This window comes from Harpia harpyja, chromosome 12 (assembly GCF_026419915.1).
Source record: "Harpia harpyja isolate bHarHar1 chromosome 12, bHarHar1 primary haplotype, whole genome shotgun sequence".
NCBI classification, from domain to species: domain Eukaryota; kingdom Metazoa; phylum Chordata; class Aves; order Accipitriformes; family Accipitridae; genus Harpia; species Harpia harpyja.
In genome coordinates, this window is record NC_068951.1 from 22,143,678 (window position 1) to 22,170,141 (window position 26,464).

The 26,464-nt window shown below is 36.3% G+C and overlaps 1 protein-coding gene across 3 annotated transcripts in view; it reads left to right on the forward strand.

Moving 5' to 3' along the window:
* The window catches only part of CLSTN2 (calsyntenin 2), a 434,458-nt gene that overhangs the window by 152,243 nt on the left and 255,751 nt on the right, over positions 1–26,464 (forward strand). For all 3 annotated transcript variants that reach the window (XM_052803658.1, XM_052803659.1, XM_052803660.1), the window contains exon 2: positions 25,139–25,261. In XM_052803658.1, the coding sequence (XP_052659618.1) occupies positions 25,139–25,261 (123 nt within the window). The remainder of the gene's footprint in view (positions 1–25,138; positions 25,262–26,464) is intronic.

The window sequence follows — 26,464 nt, forward strand, 5'->3', positions numbered from 1 at the left end:
ATTTTGATTTTTACAGGATACTGCCTGCAACTTGAAATATATACTCACAGTTTTTTGTTTTGTTTTTTTTTTTTATGCCCACCTCTTCTCCATTTGAAAAGTTATCCCAGTGTCCTCCATGCAGCCTTTTGGATAAAAACAAAGCTAAAAACAATCTAGCAAAAAGGGTAACCATTATGAAGGATTACAAATGACAATTCTGTATCTGATCTTGATGCAAGAAGAGCTGACCTGACAGGCTTATCTTATGCAGTTGGCAGTTTGGCACTTTACATGGCAGATAATCTATGCAGATACTGATCCAGCAAATTCATCTGTCTTAATATGTTGAAAATCTACAGATGTATGCCCATAAGTCAATTAACTCAATTAAAGACTTAAGACTGGAACATTCAGTGCTGAGTGTGTTCTACACTCTTTGGCCAACGCTGTAGCATCTGTTTTATTAACTGTAACTAATGCATGTTGTATAAAACCTAGATAAGATTCGGTATTCTCCTTATTGCCCCTAAATATTACAGTTTTGTCAGTTCAGTTAGGACTTTTGTCAGTTCAATTAGGAACGTGTAGCAGAGATGGGAATTCTCCTGTTGTCTCACTGTTATTCAACTTAACATGGAGCTAATTTTCAAAGTATTAGTTTTAAGCTGAGAAAAATTACAAAAAATTTAAAATGTCGTTGCTGATAATTTTAAATTGAGTGGGATTATTACATTAATTTCTGTAGAAAGTAAATGCTGTGGTCATCTTTTCCTTCAGCTGAATTGTTTCCTCTCTTAAAAAAGGGATGTCAGATCTTTTTGTCAGTTCAACATTTCATTCTACTTCAATTACATTTTCTAAAGAAAGATATAGTTTAGAGGCTGCTGAAACCTAACACTGACAGACCATTATTCTTGCCTATTAGATTAAAAAGTTCCTGAAAAGGCAAGTTATTGTTTTTATTTGTCATTCACACATTTCAAAAATGCTATTATAATAAGGTTAATAGAGATAAGTGTATTTGTATACTTGTGTGTTGCATAATCTTCAAGTTAGTGTTGAAAAAAGAGACTCTTACTATCAATACATTCATATGACTGTCACCTTGCATATGAAAAACAGTTTACTTTAATTCTTCCACCTCAAAGCCAGATCTAGGGAAAGAAAGGACTCATACTCCGAGCCAGAAATGATTATACGTAAGTCTTCAACACATGGTGCTATCTAGAAACATTTTCTTATTCCATGGAGGAATGTGGCTGAACTTCTCCAGGAGCAAATGGAAGACCTGGAGTGTCTGTCTATATCCTCTGTGTTTCTTTGCTGCAGAGGGGATGAAAATAACACCATCTTTGGGTTTCTCAGGCCACTTACTACTAAAGGCAAGTCTTTGTCTGTGGCAAAAAATTAGTTGGCAGGTTCTTATCTAGTGGCAAAACAATGGTTACAAAATCATCCATGATCCTTTCTAGTTTTGTCTGTTATGCATATATAATATCTATAGTATCTATACTGTATATATATATATGGGATTTTATCCCTCTCCTCATTTTCATCTCCAAGTTCTTTTATGCCATGCTAATTACTATTCTATCTTTCAGTTCTGTGACATGTCTTTAGGTTATCTGTCACTTTTTGAGCTTGCAGTTGCTACACATTATTAAGGTAAATGATATCATAACTGACAACTTAATAGATATTTTCCTCACTAGTGACATAACTCTACCTCTTTTTATGTTGGTAAAATAGTACAAGTGGACAAGTCTATTCTCTATACTTTATAATCTTACACATCTCAAAAAAAGAAAATCCATGCCACTGTTTGTGCAAATAGTAATAGAATTAGTTTTTCCTGCTGCTTAATGTACCAAAAAAAAGTCAGTAAAAAAAATATAAATATATATCTATAAACACCATATATTTTCATATACATAGAATTAGGGCTTACAGGTCTTATGAACCTGACTGGCATTGTACTCCTAATTTCTAAAAACCTCATTTGTTAACACCTGCATGAAAATCAAGGAAATTATAGTACTTAAGGGAACAGAATTACGGCTACCAATAAAAGCTGTGACAAATATACTGTCTGAATAAAATAATTTTTTATTTTAAAATGAAAAAGTGAGTGCACACCTAGAAATGTTGCTCAGAATTCTGGTTTCATTGTTATAAAAGGTGCAAAGAATAATATTTAAGCTATAGAGATTTAAGGAGATCTGTAAAGTACTGAGGAGAATAGCAAGAACTACAAACAGTCTTCAAACAAAAGAACAAGGATGATATGCTTGTATTCGAATAGGGTGGCCCTACAGAAAAAGAATATTAAAAAGTTTTATATCTACATTTTGCTCAGTTTAAACTGTCAGAATAGCAGTTTAAAAGAAAAAAAAAGGTTACTATGTACTTAATTTTCTCCTCCCGTTCTTTGTGTAAACAAACATGTGGTGTGACTGCTACTAGGGCTGAGCTTGGATAAACGCAGGTTGGGCACTTCCAGTAAATTCTGAAAACCAGTATCACATTTTACGCTGTTAGATGTTTTCTTATGTATTTCACCTGAACATAAGAGGAACACCTACACGGAGCTAATTTTATTGCCACTGTTAAATACAGATTTCATAGTCCTAATCTTGCCAGAAGTTTTGGAAGTATTTAAACTCATAAGGAAGAAGCCAGTGTATTCTGAAGCTGGAATACAGGGCGTAAAATCAAAATTTGCAAGTTAAGTGTATTAAAGGGAGTCTGTTGTCTGCATCACTAAGGGGGAACAGTCTAATGTCTTCTCGTCACAACTAGTCTGAATGCTTTGGATACCAGAGGAATATCCCAGTATTGCAGACAATCAAACGGAAGACTTCAGGTTCACTCTGTTTCTGGTGTGTGTTACTGTGGTGGTTTCACCTTAGCTGGCTGCCAGACACCCACCCAGCTGCTCTCTCACTGGAGAAAAGGAAAAAGCTTGTGGGTAGAGGTAAAGACAGGGAGGTCACTTACCAATTAGTTTCACAGGCAGAACAAACTTGACTTGGGAAAAATTAATTCAATTTATTTAGAATTAAAATAGATTTGGATAGTGAAGAAAAAAGATAAATTAAAACTTCATCCCCCACCCTTTTTTTCCCAGGCTCAACTTCACTCCATTATTCCTGAGTCCTCTACCTCCTCCCGTACCCTCAGCCCCATAAGCGGTGCTGGGGTTGGAGGGAAATGGGAGCCATCATCAGTCTCTAACAATTCCTCTCTTCTGTTCTTTCCTCTTCATGCTTTTCCCTTGCTCCAGTGTGGGCTCCTCCCCAGGCTGCAGTCCTTCAGGAAAAAGCTGCTCCAGCATGGATCCTTTCCACAGGCTTCAGTTCCTTCAGGGAGTATCCACCTGCTCAGGTCGGTGGGGTGCTCTGTAGGCTGTGGTGTGGATATCTGCTCTGCTGTAGTCCTCTTCATGGGCTGCAGGGAAATACCTGCCCCACAGTGGTCTCCCTGGCAGCTGACAGCACCTCCCTCTGCCCACAGGGCTGGTTCTCACACTGTCCCTCACCCCTCGCTGCCAGATGGCCCTTGGCCCGTTCTTAAATAGGCTTTCACAGGGCACCGGCTCCTCTGAGGGGCTTAGCTGTGTTCCACGTGGGGCTCCTGCAGAACCAGCTGTTTCTGGCATGGGGAAGCCCTGGTCTCTCCTCACAGAGGCTGCCCCTGCAGCCCTCCCGCCAACACCTTGCTACCTACACCCAATATGGTTACCTATTATTTTTTCATTTATTGTTAATAAGAAAATAATGTTCAGCTTCTTCAGAGATTTGAATGGATGCACCTGCAAATTATGTTTGGGAAAACAGGAGAGAAGAAGAGACAGTAAAGGAGAAAGATACTTTCTTTTGGGGACTGTTCAATACTCTGTTGAAAGAGATGAGGAGTGTTATTTACCAGTAACTGCATCATGGCACCTCTGTTTTGTGCCTATTAAGGTGAAGTTTTGTGGCTCCATGATTGCTAGCAGCATGCCTATTGCATCTTCCTAGGAAAGCGTTTGCCACAATTCAGTTTATGAAGGAAACGATGGGGTAATGAATGGATTAATTTTAATTTAATTTTTTCTTATTATACAATAAAGTAAGCTTTGAGAGGTATTTCTTTAGAGGTTAAACATTAGCTTGAGACTTGAAAGTGGGGTGCATGGGGCAAGCAAAGAGGTTGAGAGGAACGGTGCTGGTTCTTTGAAGTTTGCTTTGTTAGTGAATTTCCGAAGTTTAAGCTCCAATCACTTTTTATCCAAAATATTTGTATCATGCCACTTAAATATAAACCTTCAATTTTTCATATTGCTTTGGAATTTGGGGAGATGTAGTTAAGGGCTTTGAGAACACCTGTAAGTGATTAAAGATCTTTAAAAACAAAAACCCAGGTAGTTGGTTACCTCTGTGAATTGTGACAGCTACCTTGGAGGACCCTCAGCTGAGGGCTGTGGGGCATCTGAGGTTTTCTTTTCTTGCATATTTTTTTTCTTGTGCAGATTTTGCCCATTTGAAAACAGAGAAGTAGCTGAAGTCTGAGGCCCTATTAAGAATTATATTCCTGTTTCAGGGCTAGGGTTGGGCTGCCAAATTTTATTCTGTTGTCAAATCCACATTAGGTACAAACATTAGGTCTGGTTGGTTGTACGCTTGTTGCTGCTGAGCTTAGAGCATATCTCCTTGTTCTGCCGGTTTTGAGTCCATACTAGTACTGTCAACTGCCAGAACTGGGACTGTGAAAGCTGGGAGGTAGCTTAGAGACTTCCACATTTCACTTGTGATTACTGCTTCCCTGCTGAGGCATAGGAGACCTCATGAGCACTTGTGATTTCATTGCAAAGTCAAACAGATGGTAAAGCTTTGACTTTGCCCTGGAATGGATTTGGAGCACTCATAAATTCAGTTACAGCTCAAGTGATTTCTTTTGAACGTTGTGAATTGTGTAATGTATTCTGAAGATTGCAGTATACTCTTAATTATCATCATTTAGAAGCATATTTATTCATAAAATAGGGATCATATTGTTCACTTCAGCATTTGCCATGAGACTGCTTAGTGTGTTAGATTTCCAGTGCAAATTTGATACAATACAACTGTGCTTATATACTTGTGTTCTGAGAAATGTCTAGAAGGAAATTACAAGACAAAGACCTTAAAAAAGGTCTGTTCTGTCTGCACATGGCCCCTTGTAGAAACTACTGTTCCAGATGAAGATTGATAAGAGATATTTTGAAAGCATACAAATGTACTCGTAACTATTGCTCGTCCATTTTCTTTTTTCAGTGTAGCCCTGAATATGCTTCAGCCTGATCCATCTAATTGTACACCATTCCCTGTGGAGGAGAAATTTGTATTGATATATTTTGGCCATTATATAAAATTATGCCAAAACTGATATAAAAAAAGAAATAAATGAAAATATTGGTGTAAAAAGTAAGAAAGAGAAAAAGGTAACTATATGGTGATCAATATCAGAAACAGACAAGGATAAATGAATACAAACACTGATAGATGTACAGGAAAAAAGTTCACTGTCTTGACCATCAAAAAGTTACACGGGAAACAGAAAAAAACCCAAACAACCAAAAAAACCCCAACGCCTGAATCTAGTAAGATTTTTAACTTTCTGTGTAATTGCTTTGTATAAGCGCTGATGAATAACAAAGCTCATCGTGGCTATGCATCATATAATCAGTCCTGCGAGACTCATTGCGGTAGTAATATTTTTCCGTGTACCAGTCTCTCTGCTAGCAAAATGTTCTTCTATGAATGACATTGTGAATCCATTTGATGTTCTTTGGATCTGAACACTGTCTCAGCCATGTGCCATCAGTCATAATCTCTTGTGTAAAAATGATTTTTATTTTAACCTTGTTTGGTTCAGAAAAAAAACCAGTTACTCATTTTGGTTAGTGCTAATGCTTAGGCTGTTACAGGGGGTAGTTTCAAACCACTGCACTTCATAAATGTGCATGCTGATTAGGACTTTTATTTTTCATAATGATCTAGTAATGTAGCGATAATGCAAGTAATAGCCCATACCTAATGATTTCGTGTCCAAGGACTAAAAGAATTACTGTAATATATTTAGTGCCAAGTTCTAAGAAAGAATTGTAAATTCATTTCCTTGTGCATTCTTACTAGACATGTATATGTTGTTTATCTAGCTGCTAAAGGAAAGGCCTGTAAAAAGACAAAAATAAAATGAGGATACCTGATTTCTGATTCTGTTGTCTTCTGAAGAGGAAGCAGCTGAACCAATGTTCCTGCTCAATCTGCAGGATATATGTGGAACAAGATGACAGTCTGTTTTGAAGGCATACAGCAGAAACTGGGTACCTGGGGTGAAGGTTCATGTGGACGGCTTCTCATTAATGTTTCTCTTGCAAACAGTGCAAGTTGACCATAGGATAAAACCAGAAATAGTATCAGAAGCTAGAAGAACACAAACTGAATTTTCAAATTAACTTAGATGTAGTCTTGGGGTCTTACCGGGATTAATTCACCAAAGATTTTTCAATCCTATCTCCTAGCTGTGTGAAAACATGACTGGGGCTGGTATATTGACCTAAAACTAGAGTAATCTCATTGAAGTCTGTGATACTATTTCAGATTGTTCTGGTATAGTTGAGATGTGGAATTTGAGACACTGTTTGTTGCACAGAAGCTTTCTGAATCTACAGAATTCTCCAGGTATTTGTTACATCCTCCAAATGAGATCAGCTTCCTAACAGACACCATTGCAAGGGGAGGGAGGGGGTGTGGGAAGATTTCACTTTCTTGTTTGTTGCTTTCCTTATCTTTGTTTGGGGAGTGATGCTGGTATGAGACAGTTACAAAAAACACTGTAGCCAGTGAAATTTTTGGCAGTAGCACTGACTTACATTGGTTTCCAGTGTCCATGAAACTATGACTTGCATGGGGTTACTCTTCCTGCTTCTGCTAAAAAAGGTTTAGTAATGAATCTTGCCAAAACATTTCTCTGTAGAATAGAACTTATTTTTTTTTAAACCCCCCATGAATAATTTTTACAAATACTTTTTTTTTTTCTGTTGTTAAATCCAATGGTTATAATTGATTTGATGTGACATTCATTCTCTTCCTTTAAACCCATTTTTTTGACAATGTCCTTCAGTCAGTGTCAGCAAAAACTAAAAGCTGCTAGTGCATAAAAAATGACTTGCTTTTTCCCTCAATCCTCTGTTAGTTCTCAGATTTTGCAGGTGACTGTGGATCTCTCCACCAAAAAGGCGCTACCTTTGAACTGTGCCACCTGCATGATTATATGCCAGCGTCACCTCATAATGTTACAATAGAGGATAACTTTCCTCTTGCAGTGCTTTACCTGCAAGCGTACCGGGTATGGCCTTAGCACTTGCACTTTACCTGTTCAACCTACTCCTTAAGGATTGAGGATCATGATGACTGAAAGAATGGAGAATGCTGAAAGTGCTTCTGCTTGCAAACTACCCCATTAAAATATCTGAACAGGCTTTATTTCTGTGAACAGTGCCTAACAAACAAACAAACAAAACCAACCAAACCAGCTTTGTTCCATGGAGAAGGAAAAAAACCCCAACCACCCCCCCCCCCTTTCCCCCAGTACTAGACTACAAAATGTTGATAGACTCTAAATGGTAGTGATGGGTTGTGATCAAGAGGAGGAATGTAGAAAGCAGCTGAGATGCTACTTTGTAGGGAGATTTTGTTTAACTTGATGCACCAAACAAAGTCTGAAGTAGCTCAGGAGTTGATTCACAGCTGGACACCAAGTCCTTGCCTTAGGGGAGCAGAGTTATTTTTCAAAAACATGGGGCAAAAGACAGGGCAGAAGAACTTTCAGCCATTCAATTGTGATCTAGTAGTGCAGGTATGGCAAACCTTTGAGCTTATGGTGTCTACAGATTTATTGTCACCTTTAAATCAGTTGTTTAAACTCTTTTGGACTTCACTTATTCTTACTCCAGTGAGAGTGTGATCTGCCCAATCATCTTAGCATTTTCTTTTTTGTTCACTGTTAATTTTAGCAAAGAGTGGTGAAAGGAAGAAGAATTATTCCTGATGTGAGGTAGAAGAGAGCAGATGAGTTATTTTGTTAACATGGCTCTTATTTATGGTAGGGTTTAACTAACAAGGGCTGTACCTAGCAAATTCAGTGACTTTTTCTTCAGCATTCCTCCTCACAATGATATAAGCACAAGGCCCATGTGTTTTTACCACTTTGTTATGTAAATGTGCTGTATAGTATCAGTGGCAAGATTGATGAAAATATGTGCAGCATTTGTTAGGGCAGCTTGCTTGTCATCATTTCCCTCTGTCATATGCATCTTGTTAAAATGTATGAATACATTTGAATAATCTTGTCTGATGTCTATCTATGAGAGGCAGCGGCTCCCAAAGCCTTGCTCCTGCAGAGCTCCTTTAAGATCTCACATATGTGAGCCCTGCTGTTTGCCCTCCGTGATCTGAGAGCACTGCCTTTCAAGCTTGGATCAAACCCAGAAGGGACTAGGAACGGTGAGCTACTGCTACTGTTGGTAGATTCAAGTTGGCATCCTGGATGTAAAGGGACTCAAAATTCTGCTTTGAAAAAGAAGAGATACTTTTGAAAGATTGCCAAACCCTGCTCTAGATTATATGTTCCTTTGACAGCAGGGGTTTTTTCTCCTTTGTGTTTGGGGACTACTGATATATGAGACTAGTCAAATATAAATGGTCCCCTTTTGCCCCTTCTTGCTGAACCATAGCAGTGCTTTGACCTTTGCTGGGCAGGTGGCTTCAGTTGCTTTAAACACAAAGTGAATTGAGCTTGTAGTTTCTATTACTGATACAAATTCTGTAAAATATAGGTTTTTTTCTAAAGCCAAATTAGTCTTTTTTCTCATTTAGCCTAATATCCTAGAAGAAAAATATAGATGACATTTTTCACTCTGTTTTAGGAAATGTGGACTACCTTAAATGGTGTTCCTTTTCTGGTGGGTTTTTTTTTGTTTTTCTGGTTTTTTTATATCTGTGCTATAACAGTAAAGGTTGATGAGCAGTGTTGAAGATGTGCTGATATAAATGCAGCCAATTGCCAAATCCCTGCATCAGCCTTGTTAAATGTGTGTTTACATGATGATATGGTATCATTTCTGCATTTATGTAGCTGCAGGCACTTTCCTGGGTTCCCAAGCTTGATACAAACATTCAATTAACTCTGCTGTTTCTTGTTATACTTTTATATATAACAATTTTAGTGTTTTTAAGTGTCACTGTCAAGTTACTCTGCATGGATCTTGAATGAATGACGTTTCAAGTGCTCAAAAAACTGAAGGTAAACGTGGCTTGTTTCTTTTATCCACGAGAGCCTCTGGACAGTTACAAGTATGTTTCTAGTTCAGATAAAACTTGTAGATGTTGTATAATTCAGCTGAGGACATGACATATTCAGACCTTTCTGCCTTTGCACAGGGGGTAGTACATGTAGCGTGATGTCTTTAGGACTTTTATTTATTTGCAAAATGCAAATAAATAAGTAAAATTTATAACTGTGATTTGCTTCATTTCTTCTCTCGTCCTTTCAAGCAACAGCCTCACCAGATCGGGCATTAAACCACCATCTGTGTTGACCCCTGAAAAATACATATTTTGATGCCTTACCATTTATGATATGGTGTCGTTTCTGCATTTATGTAGCTGCAGGCAGTTTCTTCTGCATTCTGGCTTATTTGTTCCATGGAGGTCTTGACTCCTGTCAGGAAAGTCTGAGTGATCTGATGGGTGCCCACCATTTTAGTTTTGCGATAGCCTGCCTGTTCCACATAAACTAATAGAGAAGGTTCTTACAAGGCTGGTTGAGTTAACAGATTGTTTTAATTGTTTCCCCTTTATTGTTACCAAGCATATATGCTCATTCATTGATATGGTTCAGCTGTGGTTATCACAAAGCTTCATTTTATCCTCTATTGGTTTGTATTGAGGTATATTGTCTGGTATGTCTTTTTATGTGTGCTTGCATTTGAACTGTATTCATTCTGTGTATTTTATATTTAACGTGTCATATTGCTTATGTTATAACCTCCTGTTTTGGAGCCAGAACCTGTTCTTCAGGGTGTTAAAAGCAAGAAGACCAGACTACTTTTCTATTAGCAACTCAGATTTTGTGAGGGCAGAGTGTCCTTTGAATATATCATTGAACATGCAATCAATGCATGAAAGATTCTGATTATCAGCAGTTATTTCTGAGGAAAGGAGCCTCAGAAGAAGAGTATCCAGAGAGCTCTTACTTGAAATTGATACATAGAAACTATCTGGAGTTGTTGCTTTAGGAAGCCCAGAAAAAAAGTCCTCCTTTATGTTGCCCAGCTTTTCAAGTAATAATTGGCTATCACCAGGGTGACTTTTTAAAATACCAAAAATATTTATTTCTGTGTTGTGAAATCTATAAGATCTGAAATATTGGGAATAATTGAAGTCAAAGTTTATTTCTTGAAAATATGTCCAGGAGCTTTAACCTTTTCTTCAGATTTTATAAGAATGATTTATATAGTTGTATATTTTTATTCCCAAACACAGTTTTTCAAACAGGTTGTAAGAAATATCAGAAATGTGATTTTAGTCAACTGTTCCTTTGACAGGAACCACTAAAGTTAATGTAACAAGACAAGCTGGTGGCTTTTTTTTTTTTTTTTTTCCAAATTGAAACTTGGTTGAAGTCTCCTTTCAAAATTGTGTTGCTTGCCCAAATGCACATAGTATGTGCATAATGAGGGGTAAAACTGATATGACGTGTCTGTCACTGGAGTAATGAATATCAAATTATCAGTTTGAAGAGAATAAACTGTAAAATATATAATTATTATTCATTGTTCTATACCTTTTGCAATAAAAAGCATGAAATGAAATTTGCAATAAAATGTGTCCCATCTGCAACATTGTAGGACAAAAGCTTGTATGTCATGGGTCAAAATCAATCTTAGTTATTAGCAATTCATAGAAGCAGTTGATGACTAAGGACAAAGTGATGAAGCTGGGAAAAATAGTATTTGGTACTTAGATATGAGACTTAACCAATTAACTAAAAAACCCCTAAAATATGTAGAAGATGCCATTTCATTTTTCTTCCTTCATTCTGTCTTCTGTTTGACAAACAAGTTTTTCTACACTGGCCAAAGCCCTGGGAACCCTCTTTACAGTAGGTAACAGTAATTAAGAAATGATCTGTGCAATTATCAAGGAATACTAATAAGTAATGAATTGAAGCTTAGCTGTTTTTAAGATTAGGCAGACGGAAATGAATGCTGAATGAATTTATAGACCTAAAGAGAATAGCTTATGCAAGTACTCATGTCAAGCTGTTCTGAGCAATTCATTGTTCTAGTATTATATAATACCTTTTTTGGAGGAAAGAAGTATCGATTGCATCCGGTCTTTCAGTTTCTCAAAATTAGATGTTTTCTCTGAGATGTATATTTTGGTTTTGGTGGAGAAATACAGCTGAGTTGTCAACTTCTGAACAATATACATACAAAAGGATTGTGGTGCCTGAGGGCTGGATGTCCCGTCTGTCTAATCATTGACTATTTTACACTTGTTTGTCTGCTTGGTAGTCCTGGTAGCTCATAACACAATGTGATATTTTACATCAAGATTCAAACCAAAAGTTTTCGATCATCATTTTATTTTCCTTAATTTTCTTTACTCTTGTCAGCAGACCTAGGGGCTGGCCCATAACTCATGGGCCACGTGTGACTTTCATGGAGTTCATGAGACTCCTGTTCCCAGAGCGCATGTATCATCTGACAAGCAGCAAGGCTGTGCTAGAAAAGGAGGAGGTGGCTAATCTTAATGCCTGTTGTTGGGAAGTGCAAAGTAGGAATCACTGTAGCAGATGTCACTTGGTTGCCATGTGACTGAGTGAAACATTCCATCCCCCAGCAGAGAAAAGGAACCTGCTGGCATTGTCATCTCTCATCTGTGACCCAGTTGCAGACCTTCTGTGGTTTTTAATGATGAGGAAGTTTTACCATGTGGTTTTATACAGTCAGGAAGATTGGTCAGTCTTGCCATCATTTTTTCCTTACTGTGCAGTCCTTTCTACAGTGTGCCACAAGTCTAAAAGCATTTTGATGTTGTTTGAGTAGGGCAGAAACACAGACAGGTACTAATCATTTTTGAAGGAGGAAAAACCAAAAAAGGAACCTTTGAGTAATATTTATGCTTGTATCTGAAAGGCTATGCAAAGCCCAGAATGCTGCCTTCAGTTACGTTTAATAACAGAGGGAAGAAAAAAAGGTAATCCATACATTCAGGTGATCTCTAGGTTTCTTTCCTGTATTTGGATATCTCCTTCCTCACTTGTTCATGTGGTCAGGCTAAAGTGAGAAGGACAATTGTACAGGGAGGTTACTTGGAGTACTGCGGGAAAGCTGTCTTAAATCATTGTGGAAGTTGATAGATTGCTGTCGTCCCTAAAGAGCCTGAGATCTAAAAAACCTCTTGGCACTGTGGTTGGAGCTGTGTGGGGACAGGAATTTGTTATTTGTTGGTGCAATGTCACAGTCGAGCTCTGACTGGAACAGGTCTCAGTGCTTGGTAATTCTGACTCCTAATACAGGCAAATTCTGCCACACTTTCACTCTAAGCACCAACTGTACTAAAAATTTATTATTAAAATACATCAATGTGAATATGAGGAGGGAGTATTTGCTAATATATGCATTGTATTTTAAAACTAGGCTGTTGGCAACATAATTTCTATGTAAATTGATACGTTTCAAATCATCTAGACATTAGGAGACACTCTGAGGATGTTGAGAGGGAAGAAGAGAAAGAAAAATAAGAGGCCATTTTCAGGTCGAAATGCAGAAGAGATAGGTGAGAGAGTTTTGAGGAAAGAATAAACCATTCAGGTAGGATGAGTGATAACTTTAGGTTTAAATCTGTAGAAAATGTACCAAGAGAAAAGATTGCCTTGGGAAAAAATAAAGGCTGCATTGATAATGAGGAGGAGCATAAAAGACAATTAAATTAAACATTGTGTTATAAAGTCAGAGCTGCTTATAATCAGAAACAGTCTCAAAGCTTAAAAAAATATTTATTTCAGGCCATTCCTAGGTCTAAACCAAGCTGTTAAAATAAAATAAATGAACTAGAAAAAATTAAAGTGTAGATAGAATATGGCTGAACTATGCAGTACTGTTATGAAAGGCAGGATGTCTTTATGCTTGATATATAGCCCATGTAATTATGTGCATTATTCTGTCTTGGATAGCTGAAACACATAGGTCTTGACTACTAGAACTTCTGGAACACCCACATTCCTATTGATTCTTTTGGGAGACAGATTATTATTTGTTTTGGAGTGTGTAGAAGCTTCAGTCAAGGATCACAAACTTATAAGAGACACTGTATAAAAGGGAAAAGAAGTTGGACCCTGTCCCAAAAAACTGTTCTTTAGGAAAAAATAGACATTCTACAACAAATGACCATCATGGATACAACACCACTTTAGTGATACCAAACCAGAACACGCTCCCTTGTTATCTTTATCCTCCCTGTGCGTTATTTACTACATTCCTGCTTTCTGCTGTGATTAAGACAGACAATGCCATCAATTATCATCTGCATTGTGCATTTATGGTAGTAAAAGTTATGTAATCATTATTTTATTAATATATGGGATCATGTAATAAATGCCAATATTTTAAGGCATATTCTGGAGAGAGGTTTGGGGTGAGGATGGACAGTTAGTCAACATATTTATTTTAAGGTACATTTCAGTTTAAGAGACATCTAAACACAAAATATGGAAATACTTGCAAATGGACTTTATTCTGTGTTTCTCTGTAGTGTGCACTTCTGCCTACACTATTGATAGTTATTTTTACACTTGATTGTTTAATCTGTGGATTTTGGTACATGAATATTAGTCAGGATGTCCTAACATAAAACTCTGATTTGTGTATAACAGATGTGTACCATCTTACATGTGTACATCTTGCAGTGTGACAGTGATTCTGATGTGTAGTCCATTTGTGGTTTAACCACAATCCTAAAATGGTACAAGACATCCAGAGGGATAGGTACTGTAAAGTTTTCTTATGTTCCCAGCCTCTACGTTTCTGTGGGTGGTCACATCTTTCCCTTAACCTTTCAGCTTCACAAGCCTTTGCTCACATAAAGGTGTCTAGAATTTAACAGTATCTCTCAGTTTCTTGAACTCTTCCTATTTTTTCCTCTTCTCTTAAAGTATTTGAGTTTTTTGGTTTTCATCAGGGAATAGAGCATCTCTTTTCAATAATGCAATCCCTATTTCAAAAACAACATGGCTAATTTGGAAAGAGTGGTGGCCATAATAAAGAAAAAGATCACTAGCCTCTTTGAAGATCGCCTGGGACCCCATCTCTCTGGATTAAGTAAAGGACAGGTAATTTGAAGCAATACCCGTCCTTTATGTAATCAGGTTCCCTCTACTGGAATATCCTTCAGCCTCTGCTGTATGGAAATCTGTAATTTTGAACAAAAAATAGAAAGATTAACATCAATACTTTCTTCTGTTTTAAGAAAAATGAACTACTTACTCCTTTAAAATCCATGGCATTAGAATCCAGTTCATTTCCCAAGATTTTCAAATGCGTAGGCTTATGTATAGGAACATGGGATTTCAGCAAGATAAGTTTTGTGGTAACACTCAAGAATCTTTACTATCAAAATAGTGTGGCACAAAATTTTATAAAGGTTACAATTTCTTAAGTTTTTTTCATTTATTTTAGCCTTGTAATCTAATAGTGGTTTTAACTTTGAATTTTTCAAGATACCATTCTCAACTGCCGAGTATTGCTGAAGTTCTTGAGACGTAATTGCATAAAACCTGTTACTTTAATTTCCATTTCTAAAACTTGAACTTAAGTTACAATTTATAAAGAAAAACTGTTGCTAACCTGAATGATAAGGTGCTGAAAAACTAGTACCTTTGAAAATCTGCTCAGCAAATGTTAAAATGTCTAGTGTTCTGTAATAGTTACAATGTTCATTTTAAAGATGTCATAATTGAGACCATTCATAGGAAGAAATGCCAGCAATTGGAATTCCCTGGTTTTAATATTTCAGGCAATCAGAGTGGCATTATACGTGCAGATTTGTTCTTTAGTTAAAAAGGGCACCCCGCAGATCTGTAACTCCTCAATGAGGTCTATCTTTGGTGCTATTAGGGGATTACGCTTGCTTTTCTGCATAATCATTGAAATTTTTTTTTCATTTCCTATGGCAACACAGTCTAGATAAAAATGTTTACTAGTGAGCTGTATGTTCCTCAGCATTACTTTAAATATCTGGATTATTTACAAGATATTGATATCCAGTCCATGAAACAACTGTGCTGGAATCCCTGTTCAGATAGTATCATCTGACAAAACTCTTCAGAGGACAATCCTTTATTGTTTATTTAAGGAATAAGGACTAGAGTCAGGTTTATTTAAAATGCGTGCTTTAAACTCTCATAATGGAAAAATAAATCCATGTTCTGAATAGCTTTCAGTCCAAATGAAAAAACATAAAGCATGTAAGAAGGGGGCAGCTTCATATAATGAACATGGAGTTATTAAATATTGAAGTTAAATGAAATGATAGAGGGGTTAAATATTGTGAATCTCAAGCTTTTATGTAGTTTTAAATGAGAAGGAGGCTGCTCATAAGAAATTTGTGTTGAATTAAAGGTCAGCATTGGTAAGCAAGATAAACGAAATGGTTTTTTAAATACAGCTAAATACATAGGAAAACACAACCTCGTTTGTTTATGACCTTTTTCTGTCCTTGTGACACGAATGAAAGCATTTTTTGTGCTATTAGATACTTTCCCCAAGATTTTTAACTGTATAGACTTAAATGTATGAGAACTTAATCAGATGTGTGCTACTGGAGTTACATGGCTAGCTGTGTGACAGGCTTATCATCTAATTCCAATTTTGTTCCTTTATATACAGTATACAGGCAACTTCCTGGTCTGAAGATTGAGACATATAGACAGTGGTAGTTCAGAATTTAGTTTTGCATTCTGTGTAGTTTATTTGTTGTGACAAATATCAATAGATAAATTTATAAGGACTGGACATCATAATCAAGGAGATGAAATCTCTTTTGTATTAATAAAAATAACTTGTAAGCTTAGAGACAATTTAAGGCACAGGGAGCACAACTATGTGGTCTGTTACCTCAAAGATGAGAATGAGGCACAGTGTGAAGGTTTATTCTTATATGTATATGTAAATTCAAAATGTGCTTTTCAGAAATAAAGGTCAAAAGTAAAAATGCTGCTAAAAGTTTTACATATCAATATTGTGAGTAGAGTTTTATGAAATTTGTAGCTAGACTGTTTTTCCTGAACAGTACAGGTTTGGGCTGACCAAATGTCGTGGTTTAACCCCAGCCAGCAACTAAGCAGCACGCAGCCGCTCACTCACTCCCCCCCCACCCAGTGGGATGGGGGAGAAAATCGGGAAAAGAAGTAAAACTTGTGGGTTGAGATAAGAACGGTTTAATAGAACAGAAAAGAAGAAACTAATAATGATAATGATAACACTAATAAAATGACAACAGTAATAATAAAAGGATTGGAATGTACAAATGATGCGCAGTGCAATTGCTCACCACCCGCCGATCGACACCCAGTTAGTCCACAAGTGGAGATCCCCCTCCCCCACTTCCCCCAGTTCCTATACTAGATGGGACGTCCCATGGTATGGAATACCCTGTTGGCCACTTTGGGTCAGGTGCCCTGGCTGTGTCCTGTGCCAACTTCTTGTGCCCCTCCAGCTTTCTCCCTGGCTGGGCATGAGAAGCTGAAAAATCCTTGATTTTAGTCTAAACACTACTTAGCAACAACTGAAAACATCAGCGTTATCAACATTCTTTGCATACTGAACTCAAAACATAGCACTGTACCAGCTACTAGGAAGACAGTTAACTCTATCCCAGCTGAAACCAGGACACCAAAGCATTTAGTAAGTTCCTGTTAAATGTTTAATATTGATTTAGACAGTGTTAAAAAGAATGTCTTTCCTCCACTCCAAAACCCCCCATTTTTACAAGAGAATCAAGCATGCTTATAGCTACATAAACTTTTAAGCATGTCAGAATAAATACAGAGTACAGACAATAGTTTACTGCCTAATATTATCAAGTCCATCAGACAAGGCACTTGATGCTTTTGCTCAAATAAGCTTGTATTAAGAATGAGCTACTAACAAAGGAGTCCTCCATGTCAAATTTTCCCCCCTTTTTAATATAAGAACAAATTCTGCTAATGGGAATTGTCATTATTGAAAGGCTTTCTCTTGAGGGCGAGAAGATGTGCTTATGGCAGAAGACTTTCTTGTGCAGGCTATTTTGTGCAAAATAGGTTTTTGTTGTGCAGTATGATCAAACCAATGCCAACTTATCTGTATGATCTCCACTGAGTGTTTAATGTTGCTGAGATGCACTGCTTATAATGTATTCTTTAGTTAAAATGTTCTCCAAAGAGTTCACATCTCATAATAACATATCATAAATCATATAAATTCTGCTTTAACTGAACTTAGTGTCAAAAGCGTCAAAACTCACTTTGCCTTAATTGGGGCAGGAATTTTGCATTATTATTTTATGTAAAAGCACATAAAGCATTATGATTTAAAGTTATCTATCTAAAAGTAAACCCAGAACATAACTACTGGTGTTTCAGTAATTCAGGCAATGGTATCACATGGAGAACTAAGCATGTGAGACAGAAGAATAAATTTCTTCTTTGCAATTTGTCTTTGACAAAACATATAAAATGTGTTTTTATATATGAAAGATTCAGGAAAGTTTTCAGTTTCTTTTGTATGTAGGGAAACAGAGCATTCTGTTTTCTGCTGATATAGCCACTCAATGTTTTTTTCCTAATGCTGAGAAAGATTTAATCCTGTAAAATGCAAACATTTATTTACTTCTCCTACTTCCCAGCCATTTTCAGTTTCTACTTCTAGCTTACTTTCTTTTCCCTCAAAATGCATTTATCCATATCCTTGTTGTCTCTGCCTTCCAGAGGAAGACTTAAACTCTTTACCAAACTCCTAATCCTCATTTTTTTAGTGGCCTAAGCCCCCAAATCCTCCTATCTTCTGAACTCTTTGTTCTTAGCTGCTACTCTATGAGATTTTAGATTTAATTCCTATCTTTGGTTTCTAGCCCTGGCCCATTCTGGAGCAGGCAATGCAGGAAATCCAGGTTTGCATGTCTGGTCATATCTTGGCAGAATTAAGGTCTTCTATGTTATAAAGTCACATGTGTACAATACAGTCACGTGTGACAATCTTTGAAATATTCCTGTTACCAGTAACTAGAGTTCCTGGAGACTAGCAAATTTCTGTTAAGGACGTGAGTGAGTGTTCAAAACTTCTACCTTGATTGTGTAAGAGTGAACATGGCATAAGCCACATTTGTGAATCAAAATCATCTTCTGATCTCTCCCTCTTCCCCTTTAAAGTTTCTGCTTCTTGAATCCAAAGCCCAGGGCTGTTAAAAATATCCAGAGAAAAGGCACTGGATTTCAACAATTATAACAAATTCTATTTTTCCGTAGCCTTTTTCTCTGAAATACCTGAAACAATGAGCTTGAACTCTGGCTCTTGATGAACCCACAAGTTTTAATGTGGCATTTACCCAGCAAAGTATCACCCCAGAGGAGGAGTGGATTGCCAAACCAATGGCATCCAGATCTGGGAATGAATTTTTTTTCAGACATAATGATCGTGCATTGCAGGTGTCAGTATGTGATTTGCATCATTAGGATTTTTATGTTATGCAGTATCCTCTTAATAGGACACTAGAAGCATTCTCTTTCTTTGCTGTACAAGATAAGGACTTGTTGCTTGTAGTGCAGACTGCATAAGGAATGAGGTTCAGTCTCATATTCTACAGAAGTTAATGGGATTTCATGCTTATGTTTAAAAGGCTTCCTAAGCATCCTCGGTTTGGCTGTTTTTTAAGGGAACGCCTTTGACACTTAGAAAGACAGCATGCCAACAGGCTGAGCTGAAGATCATTGAAGTTAGCAGATGAAAGGACTTAGAGCTGAACTAAGTAGTAAGAAAGTCTAAATTTTCTGCCAATTTTACTGGAATCAACAACATCTTTAAGCTAGAGATAGAGATAAGAGAACATATTATCAGTACATTTAAATGGAAAATAGATCCATTATGCTGTTTTTGAAAAAAGAAAGAAAGAAAACATTTGCATTCATAAAGTAATTCTTAACCCTTATAATTTGCTACTTCAAATTTTACTTCCTAAAGTTTAGAAATCAGCAGTTAAATCAACTAGACAATATTGACTCTGCCCTAGTGTCAGTAGTTAAATCTTCTAATATTAACTTTTTTTTGTTTCGTAGTTCTTTTATAATGTGTTATTTTTGGATCAGTGACATTTTCTAAGTATTTTAGGTCAGAAACCATCTGAATTTTGGAAATACCATTCTACTGTATTCCTTGGACACACGCTGCTTTCCACCCACTCCTCCCACCCTGGACATGTGTCTATCTTGGGTTATAGAAAAGATGTCGTCTTTCCTCATAAGATGATGTCCTCATATATTTTGTCTATATTGTGGTCCAGTTATAATAATACTTCTGCGCTGACAAATTGTGACTCTGCTGACAGGCATTAAGACTGGGAAGATTTAATTTACGAAGAGTATGATTGCCTTCAGAGAGCCCTGTGCATGTCTTGTGGTCTGATAAAGCAGGCGGTCATCTTTTAATGTTGTAGACATTACAGACAAAGAGTTTTGTGTACCTATAGCCATACTCATAGTAAAGGGGTTTTTGGTAGCTTGCCAAAGAGCTTGGGATGGGAGGTGGTTGTTATTTTCTTTTCCTACTGCTGATGTATCAATGTCTTGTCTGTGATTTTCGTTTCTGCTGCAGAGCTTCCCATGGGCCATTTGGTGCAGGTGTAAAACGCTCAGATGCAATCATAGTTTGTAGGGGAGTTTGGCGTGAGGGGTTGGTTGTTTTTCTTGTTGTGTATCAGGTGGCAAGTAGCAGGGTGGGTTTTTGAGCATGCCATCTGGAAGGGGTAAAACCCAGGGTACTGTGCAGAGGGTGGGGAAAAGGCACCAAAGTAGAATGTAGGAGTTCAGCATATGTTTGGGATTCTAAACTTCTTCTAGACTTTCTCTGTATGCATTTTGCTAAATTTTGGGGCTTGTCCTTGAATTGACTTTCAAGACAACATTCCTGGAGGCATGAGATTTCCTGCAGACTCCTCAGAATGAATTTGGGGGTTTTTTTGCCTTTTTCTACTTCATTGTTCTACGCGCCAAATGCATTTGCAGATGGAACACAGAGCGACAGTTTTCTAGCAAGATGGTTTAATTACATCCAAAGGCTTGTAATCACAAGCTTCGGTGGGAAAGACTATGAAAATGCAGTGTAAATGGTGTGTACAAATTTTAATGAATTGACCTCTAACTGTAACAAGGGAAAAAGATTAATTGCCTTATCCTAGATGCTACAAATTATTTACATTATGATTTTATATGAATGACAAATAAATTATAGGAAGGAGGCAAGTTTTAAAAAAACCAACGCACAGCATAGGTACATTTTATCTGTACATCTTAACTAAATACGCGTTTGAATTCATGAAAGCATTGTAGTGAATTCAGCTTCTACCCAGCTAGACAAACGTAAGGAAAGGGTAAACAATAAATGCTTTCAGAGAAGATCTTTTGTAAAAAACCCCAAATCATACTTTTTTCTTTTTTTTTTTTTTTTTGCAGTTTTAGAGTTAATATAAGCGTGCTACAACTTAATATACCTTAAGAGGGAAAAGAATTTTCTGTATAGCTCTTATCTGCTGAGTATCCAGCTTGTTCACCTTTTTTGAGAGTTTAGCTTGCTGTATAGTACTCTACTGTCACAGTTCCTGAAACTTCACATACAAATCTCTCTATATATTTCTTCCATCATTTTTAGCAAACACAAACCAAAAAATGTAGTTTGCCTTTCACTTTCTTTTATAGAATGTTGTTAATTGTAAGCACTGCTGAGAAACATTAAAATATTTTTTCACCATTCATGCCTCTTCTATTTTAAAGATAAAATAAAAAGTTCCCACCTTATTTTAAAGTTTATAAAAATTCAAAAAATGTACATGTTAATGTTCAGGAGAGTCTAATAAACACCTTATATAATAGGAATTACATAATTTCTTAAATAATGTGAATTTTGGGTTTTTTTCTATTTAAAAATAAAGTTTCATATAGCCTAAAGTAGAAGCATGGTAGAACTTTTTTGTTCTGGTGTTTAAATAAATGCAGCATGGCATTACTATGTCTTTGGAAACCTGACCTAAAATTTGACTGGTTTTGATGTAACTGAGAAAAGAATGCAACTTCAATGCAGTTTGGGGGGCATTTTAAACTAAATGTGGATTGAAAGGAAAAGCGTAACTGTATATATTTACATTAAGATCTTTAGGTTCTAACCAATTATAGTAAAAGAAAAAGTTTTTTTTTTTCAGATGTGGATTTGGATATCTGTCAAAAAAGTAAAGCTCTTAAAAAATCTACTCAGCTCATGGGATTTCTGTAATTTTCTGCCAATATTCTGTATGTGTTGTCTAAACCACAAATTATTCCCCTAAACATGAATACAGCCTGGATCTGAGTGCCCGTTAGTCTATGCCAAACATAGTAAATTTATTTTTCTACAGTAATAAAAATAATTTGAAGGTCAGGGCTAGAAAAATGGAGACTAAAATGAAATATTGCTTACATTACAGGAATTCATATTTTCAGGTGCAGGTCCTGCTTAAGGCAGAGGAATTATTGGCTGAGTTGCAGGTGATGTTTTTATTGCAATACATTAGTACTATAAAAGTAGAGAGAGTAGATAAGGGAGGAAAAAAAATCATGCTTTTAAAAAGGGCACAACTACAAGAATACGTAATTTGTATTTAAAAAGATGTACTTCTCAAATATCTTGAAATTTGAATCAATAGCTAGAATGAGACAAGACAAAACACTTTTGAATTGATTTTTAAAATTCTATTTGTTTTAAAGATACTGCATAGGGTTAGGAAAATGCCAGATATTTATGAGGGGTGTGTTGACCTGTGGATAAATACTGATTTGAACCAGTCTAACATTTTGTAGCTGCCCTTTTGTCTTGGAGGAAGAAATGTAAAGTCTTCATTAATCATGTTATATTTGAATGTGCTTTTTTTAGAATGTAGTATCTTATGAAAGCTTATATGTGGTGTATGCATTTAGTAAGAGTTTCTCTGTTAACATTTTAGCAACCTTTAGCAGAGAAAATATAAACACCCCCCCCAACCAGAACACCAGCTACTAATCTCAGTATTATAGATTCCTTATTTTAAAACAAGTATCCAAAACAGTGTGAAAGGATGAATAATTTTCATGATGTGAAAATATTTCAAATGTATAGACCTTTTGATGCAAAAGAATTGTTTTGCACTCTCAAAGAGAGTGTGGATGTTTTTTTCCATTATTTTTAAAATTTCCACACCACAGGTTACACAAAGCTTGTATAGTCATAATTTTTCCTTTGGAGATGAACCTCATAAGAGCTTGCAAATAATTTGACCTTTTATTGTATTTTGCTTTTGGTTTATTGTTCCTTTCTTCTTCCTAATACCAGTCTCTAAGGTCTAGGGCTAAATTATAGAACTTGCTCTTAACATACTTTCTTCTCTTCCCACCCCAACATAATTTAAGGAATTATGTTGCTGTCACTCATTTGACTGTTGTTATTGCTCATAGGACACTAACTGAAAAAAAATAAGGCTAGTAGAATTGCAGTTGCTGTATACTGAGACTGTTTCTTAAGCAAAAGTGTCATCAAAACTATTCTGTAGAATCTATAGGAGGAAAGGGGTTTTTTGTTTGTTGGGTTGGTTTTTTTTGTGTGTGTGTGTGTGTATGTGGGGGGGGGGTTGGTTTTTGTTTGTTTTTTTTTCTTTTTGTGAGAGCTCAGACAATAAACAGAGCCAGGAGGAAGGAAAAGCTGGATTTGGTACTTTAACACTTAGTTGCATAAGGAGTTCCTTTTTCATGCAAATTCCTATTTACTAGTTCATTATTGTTAAATTGTATCTGCCTTCAATCAAGAGATCACCTTTTGTTCTGTACAGCGTGTGTTCTGTATAGTCAAAGCCTTTGAGTCATATCGGAGCACCAGTGGAGCATATTTATGTGTCTGGATGTTCAGGCAATTCACATATTCAAATAACAGATACAGAATACTTCAACTGCCCTGCAAACTGGAATCCCAGATGCCATACAAAGCTCTGAAATTGCATCCATCACTTCTCATATTTCAACACTGACAAGACTTTTGGCCTTCATCCTATTACATAAACTTGCCAATCTCTCCTCTGGCTGTACAGTCATTACAAGATGAAGAGATTTGAGTTCCCTATTTTCCATTTCACCTTTCCCTGACACATCCCCAGTTTAATCTTCCCATTGCTTAGCTATTGCAAAAATGGGCAAAACCACTGTCAAGATAAGTATGCTTTCTTCTGAAAGAATTATATTGCAACATATAGATGAACTCAAAGTTCTCATATTAGTGGTTAGAATATAAAATAATTCCCCTTTAAAAGGACCTTAGATCACTCTTCCCGAGTCCACAATTTCCTAATGATTAAAGAAAGAAACAAGAAGGAACAAGAATGAATTTCAGTTTGCCATAAATATATTTATGTACTTTTTCCAAATAGCCAGTGAACAAAATAATTTGTTAATTGCCCAGCTCTTCTGCTGTGGCCAAAGCCCTCTCTATTTTTTTGGTGTTTTTTGCTACTTTCTTCACACAGAAGAAACTATGTGGGAAAACTTGAAACTCATCCTTGTATGGAGGTTTTACAGAAGACAAGGCAGGAAACAGTTTAGGGTTGTGTGTGTGTGTGAGGAGTTTGTTTGTTTGGTTGGTTGTTTTTGTATTGAGGTTATTTTAAATAATGCCACCTGGTTCAATTTGGTTTTGCTTTAAGTGTCAACCCTCCATCTTTGAGGTGATTTCTGTTACCTCACCAGATATTTTCCGTAGCATCTGATACACACAACTAAATAATAAGCACAAAAATTACCTTGCATCTGGACTCGGTGAAAACATGGTAGATATTCCTTAGTGCAGTGTTCCTTCATGCCTGGGGTAGCACATTCTTCAAATTGCAATTTGTTTAGGCTAGCACCATTGTATGACTTATATAGGAGTTCCAGAAACATAACATTCCGATTGTAGCTGTGGGAACAAAATGCTATTTATAAGCGTAGCAAAGCTAAGACTGTTATGAAATAAAAAGGAAGGGGAAAATGCATCTTTGTACTGTTCAATAAATAGGACATGGTTGGTGAGAGGGATGGATATTGAAAGGGTTCAGGAATAAGACAATCTGATGATACGTGGTGTATTCCCTACTTTAAGTGCATTTTTGTGTGATCTTCCTATGTACTTCAAGATCAGATATCCTAATGTTCAACAGCTGTATTTGAAGGACAGATTTTTCAGAAAAACTTCAGATCCCATTTAAGCATCACTAAAGCTGGTTAAATGGAAAAGAGGTGGTGGCTTTTATCAAAGTGATTAAAATGTAGAAGTTTATTTTTTGTCTACAATGTACAGAACATAAAAGTAATTTTAGATATTTTTCCAAAAATATAGAATGAGAAGTTGACCAAGAGTCCATTGTTCTCACCTGCCCTTCTGCTTGCCTTTGTGTCTTGACAAGAGTTGTGTTTCTTTGGACGTCCTTTCTCTTGCATCAGAGTTTTGCAACTGAAAGAAATTCCTCTAAAAGTGTCTGACCTTAATTATATCTGACAGTCGGGAACACATTGAAAAGATTTTGAAAATTGGCTTTTTACTTTGGTGTCTTAATTGGAGGGTTGTCTGTAAGTGTTGGTTTTCTCATCAATGAATTGCAGTACAATATACATATCATTTTGGTTTAATATTTCAATGTTTATAAAGTACTTTGGGATCTTGTTAGTGGCTTTTCAGTAATAACATTAATATTGGATGTGCATTAAATAATTTCTCTTTAAAGATAAAATGAGCTAAATGGATGTAAAACACAAATCAAATTAATTAGGCATACTATTTCTTTTCTAGTGAACAAACACAAGCCCTGGATTGAAACATCGTACCACGGAATCATAACTGAAAACAATGACACTGTAATTTTGGATCCTCCCCTTGTTGCTTTGGATAAAGATGCACCTGTTCCCTTTGCAGGTAGGAACATACATTAACAGCAGCATTTTAGCTTTTGGATTGCATTATGAAGTTGCTAGCATTTGTAAGGAATGAATTTGTGGTGCAAAGATAATGTATTCTGAAGGACAAGTTTAGAGGCTGTATCTCAGTACTCAGGACTTGACCATTGGCCCATAGACCTTGAAATGAAGTGTCTTTTACAATGACCAAATGTGTCTGCTCATTTGTTGTGAAGCAGAAGTGATTATAAACAGCATAATACAGCAGGCTTCCAGTAGCAACATATTTTTTAATGAAAACACAATAATTAAATAATTAAATTTGAATTTGCTTTTATGGAAGTGAATCATTACAATTGTCTAAAGTAATAATACATAGTTAATTTTGTTTAGTAATAACAGCCCCTGCTTTCTCTCTTCTGATTCCACTCCCTAGTTATGAACAAACTATGTGACAAATATTTAAAGTTGCTTAAACCTTATGTTACCGTGTTAGTACTTTATAACTGTCAAGACTTGGACAGAAAATTTAATGGAGGTTTTGAAGATTTTTGGCTCAGATTGCTGTATGATAGATGCATGTCATATAGAAGTTTTTACTTATATTAAGTCTATTTTTCCTGACACTTATTCTGTCATATTATGAGTTCCTTAAGCAGAAAATAGTACTTTTGCATGTCAGGCAAGTTTTCTCTTAAATTCCCTGTTTCATTAAAAATATTTTTGAAGAAAAGGGAGAATATTAAGGCTTGATAGCAGTTCTGAAACCCTAAAAAGATGCAATTGTTAAAAAGATTATATGGCTTAAGAATGTTCATCTTTTATAAGGAAAGGAGCTAGTGAAGGTGAGTATCCTTGCTCTTCTGGTATACAGTCATGTTCAATAAGCAATAAGTCAAAGTACTTGGCCCAAACAGCATTTTACAACATCATGTAAGAATTGTTATTAGCCATTTTCCCCCAAAGCATATACTGGCATAAACTCATACCCTGCAAAACAGGGATCCACAAAATGTTTTTTATGTATTGAACCCCATTTTAATATCAAGAATGGTTTGTCACTCATGGTGCCCCATGGTTCTTGGTTGCACAGAACACTTGTCTTCCTCAACTGTATATGCACTGGGGATGTTCAGTGGAGGGGACTCAGCTAAATTTAGTTAGAGATAAAAGCCTCAAATAGTATATACGTATGGATACGGCAACCTCAGCATGAAACACC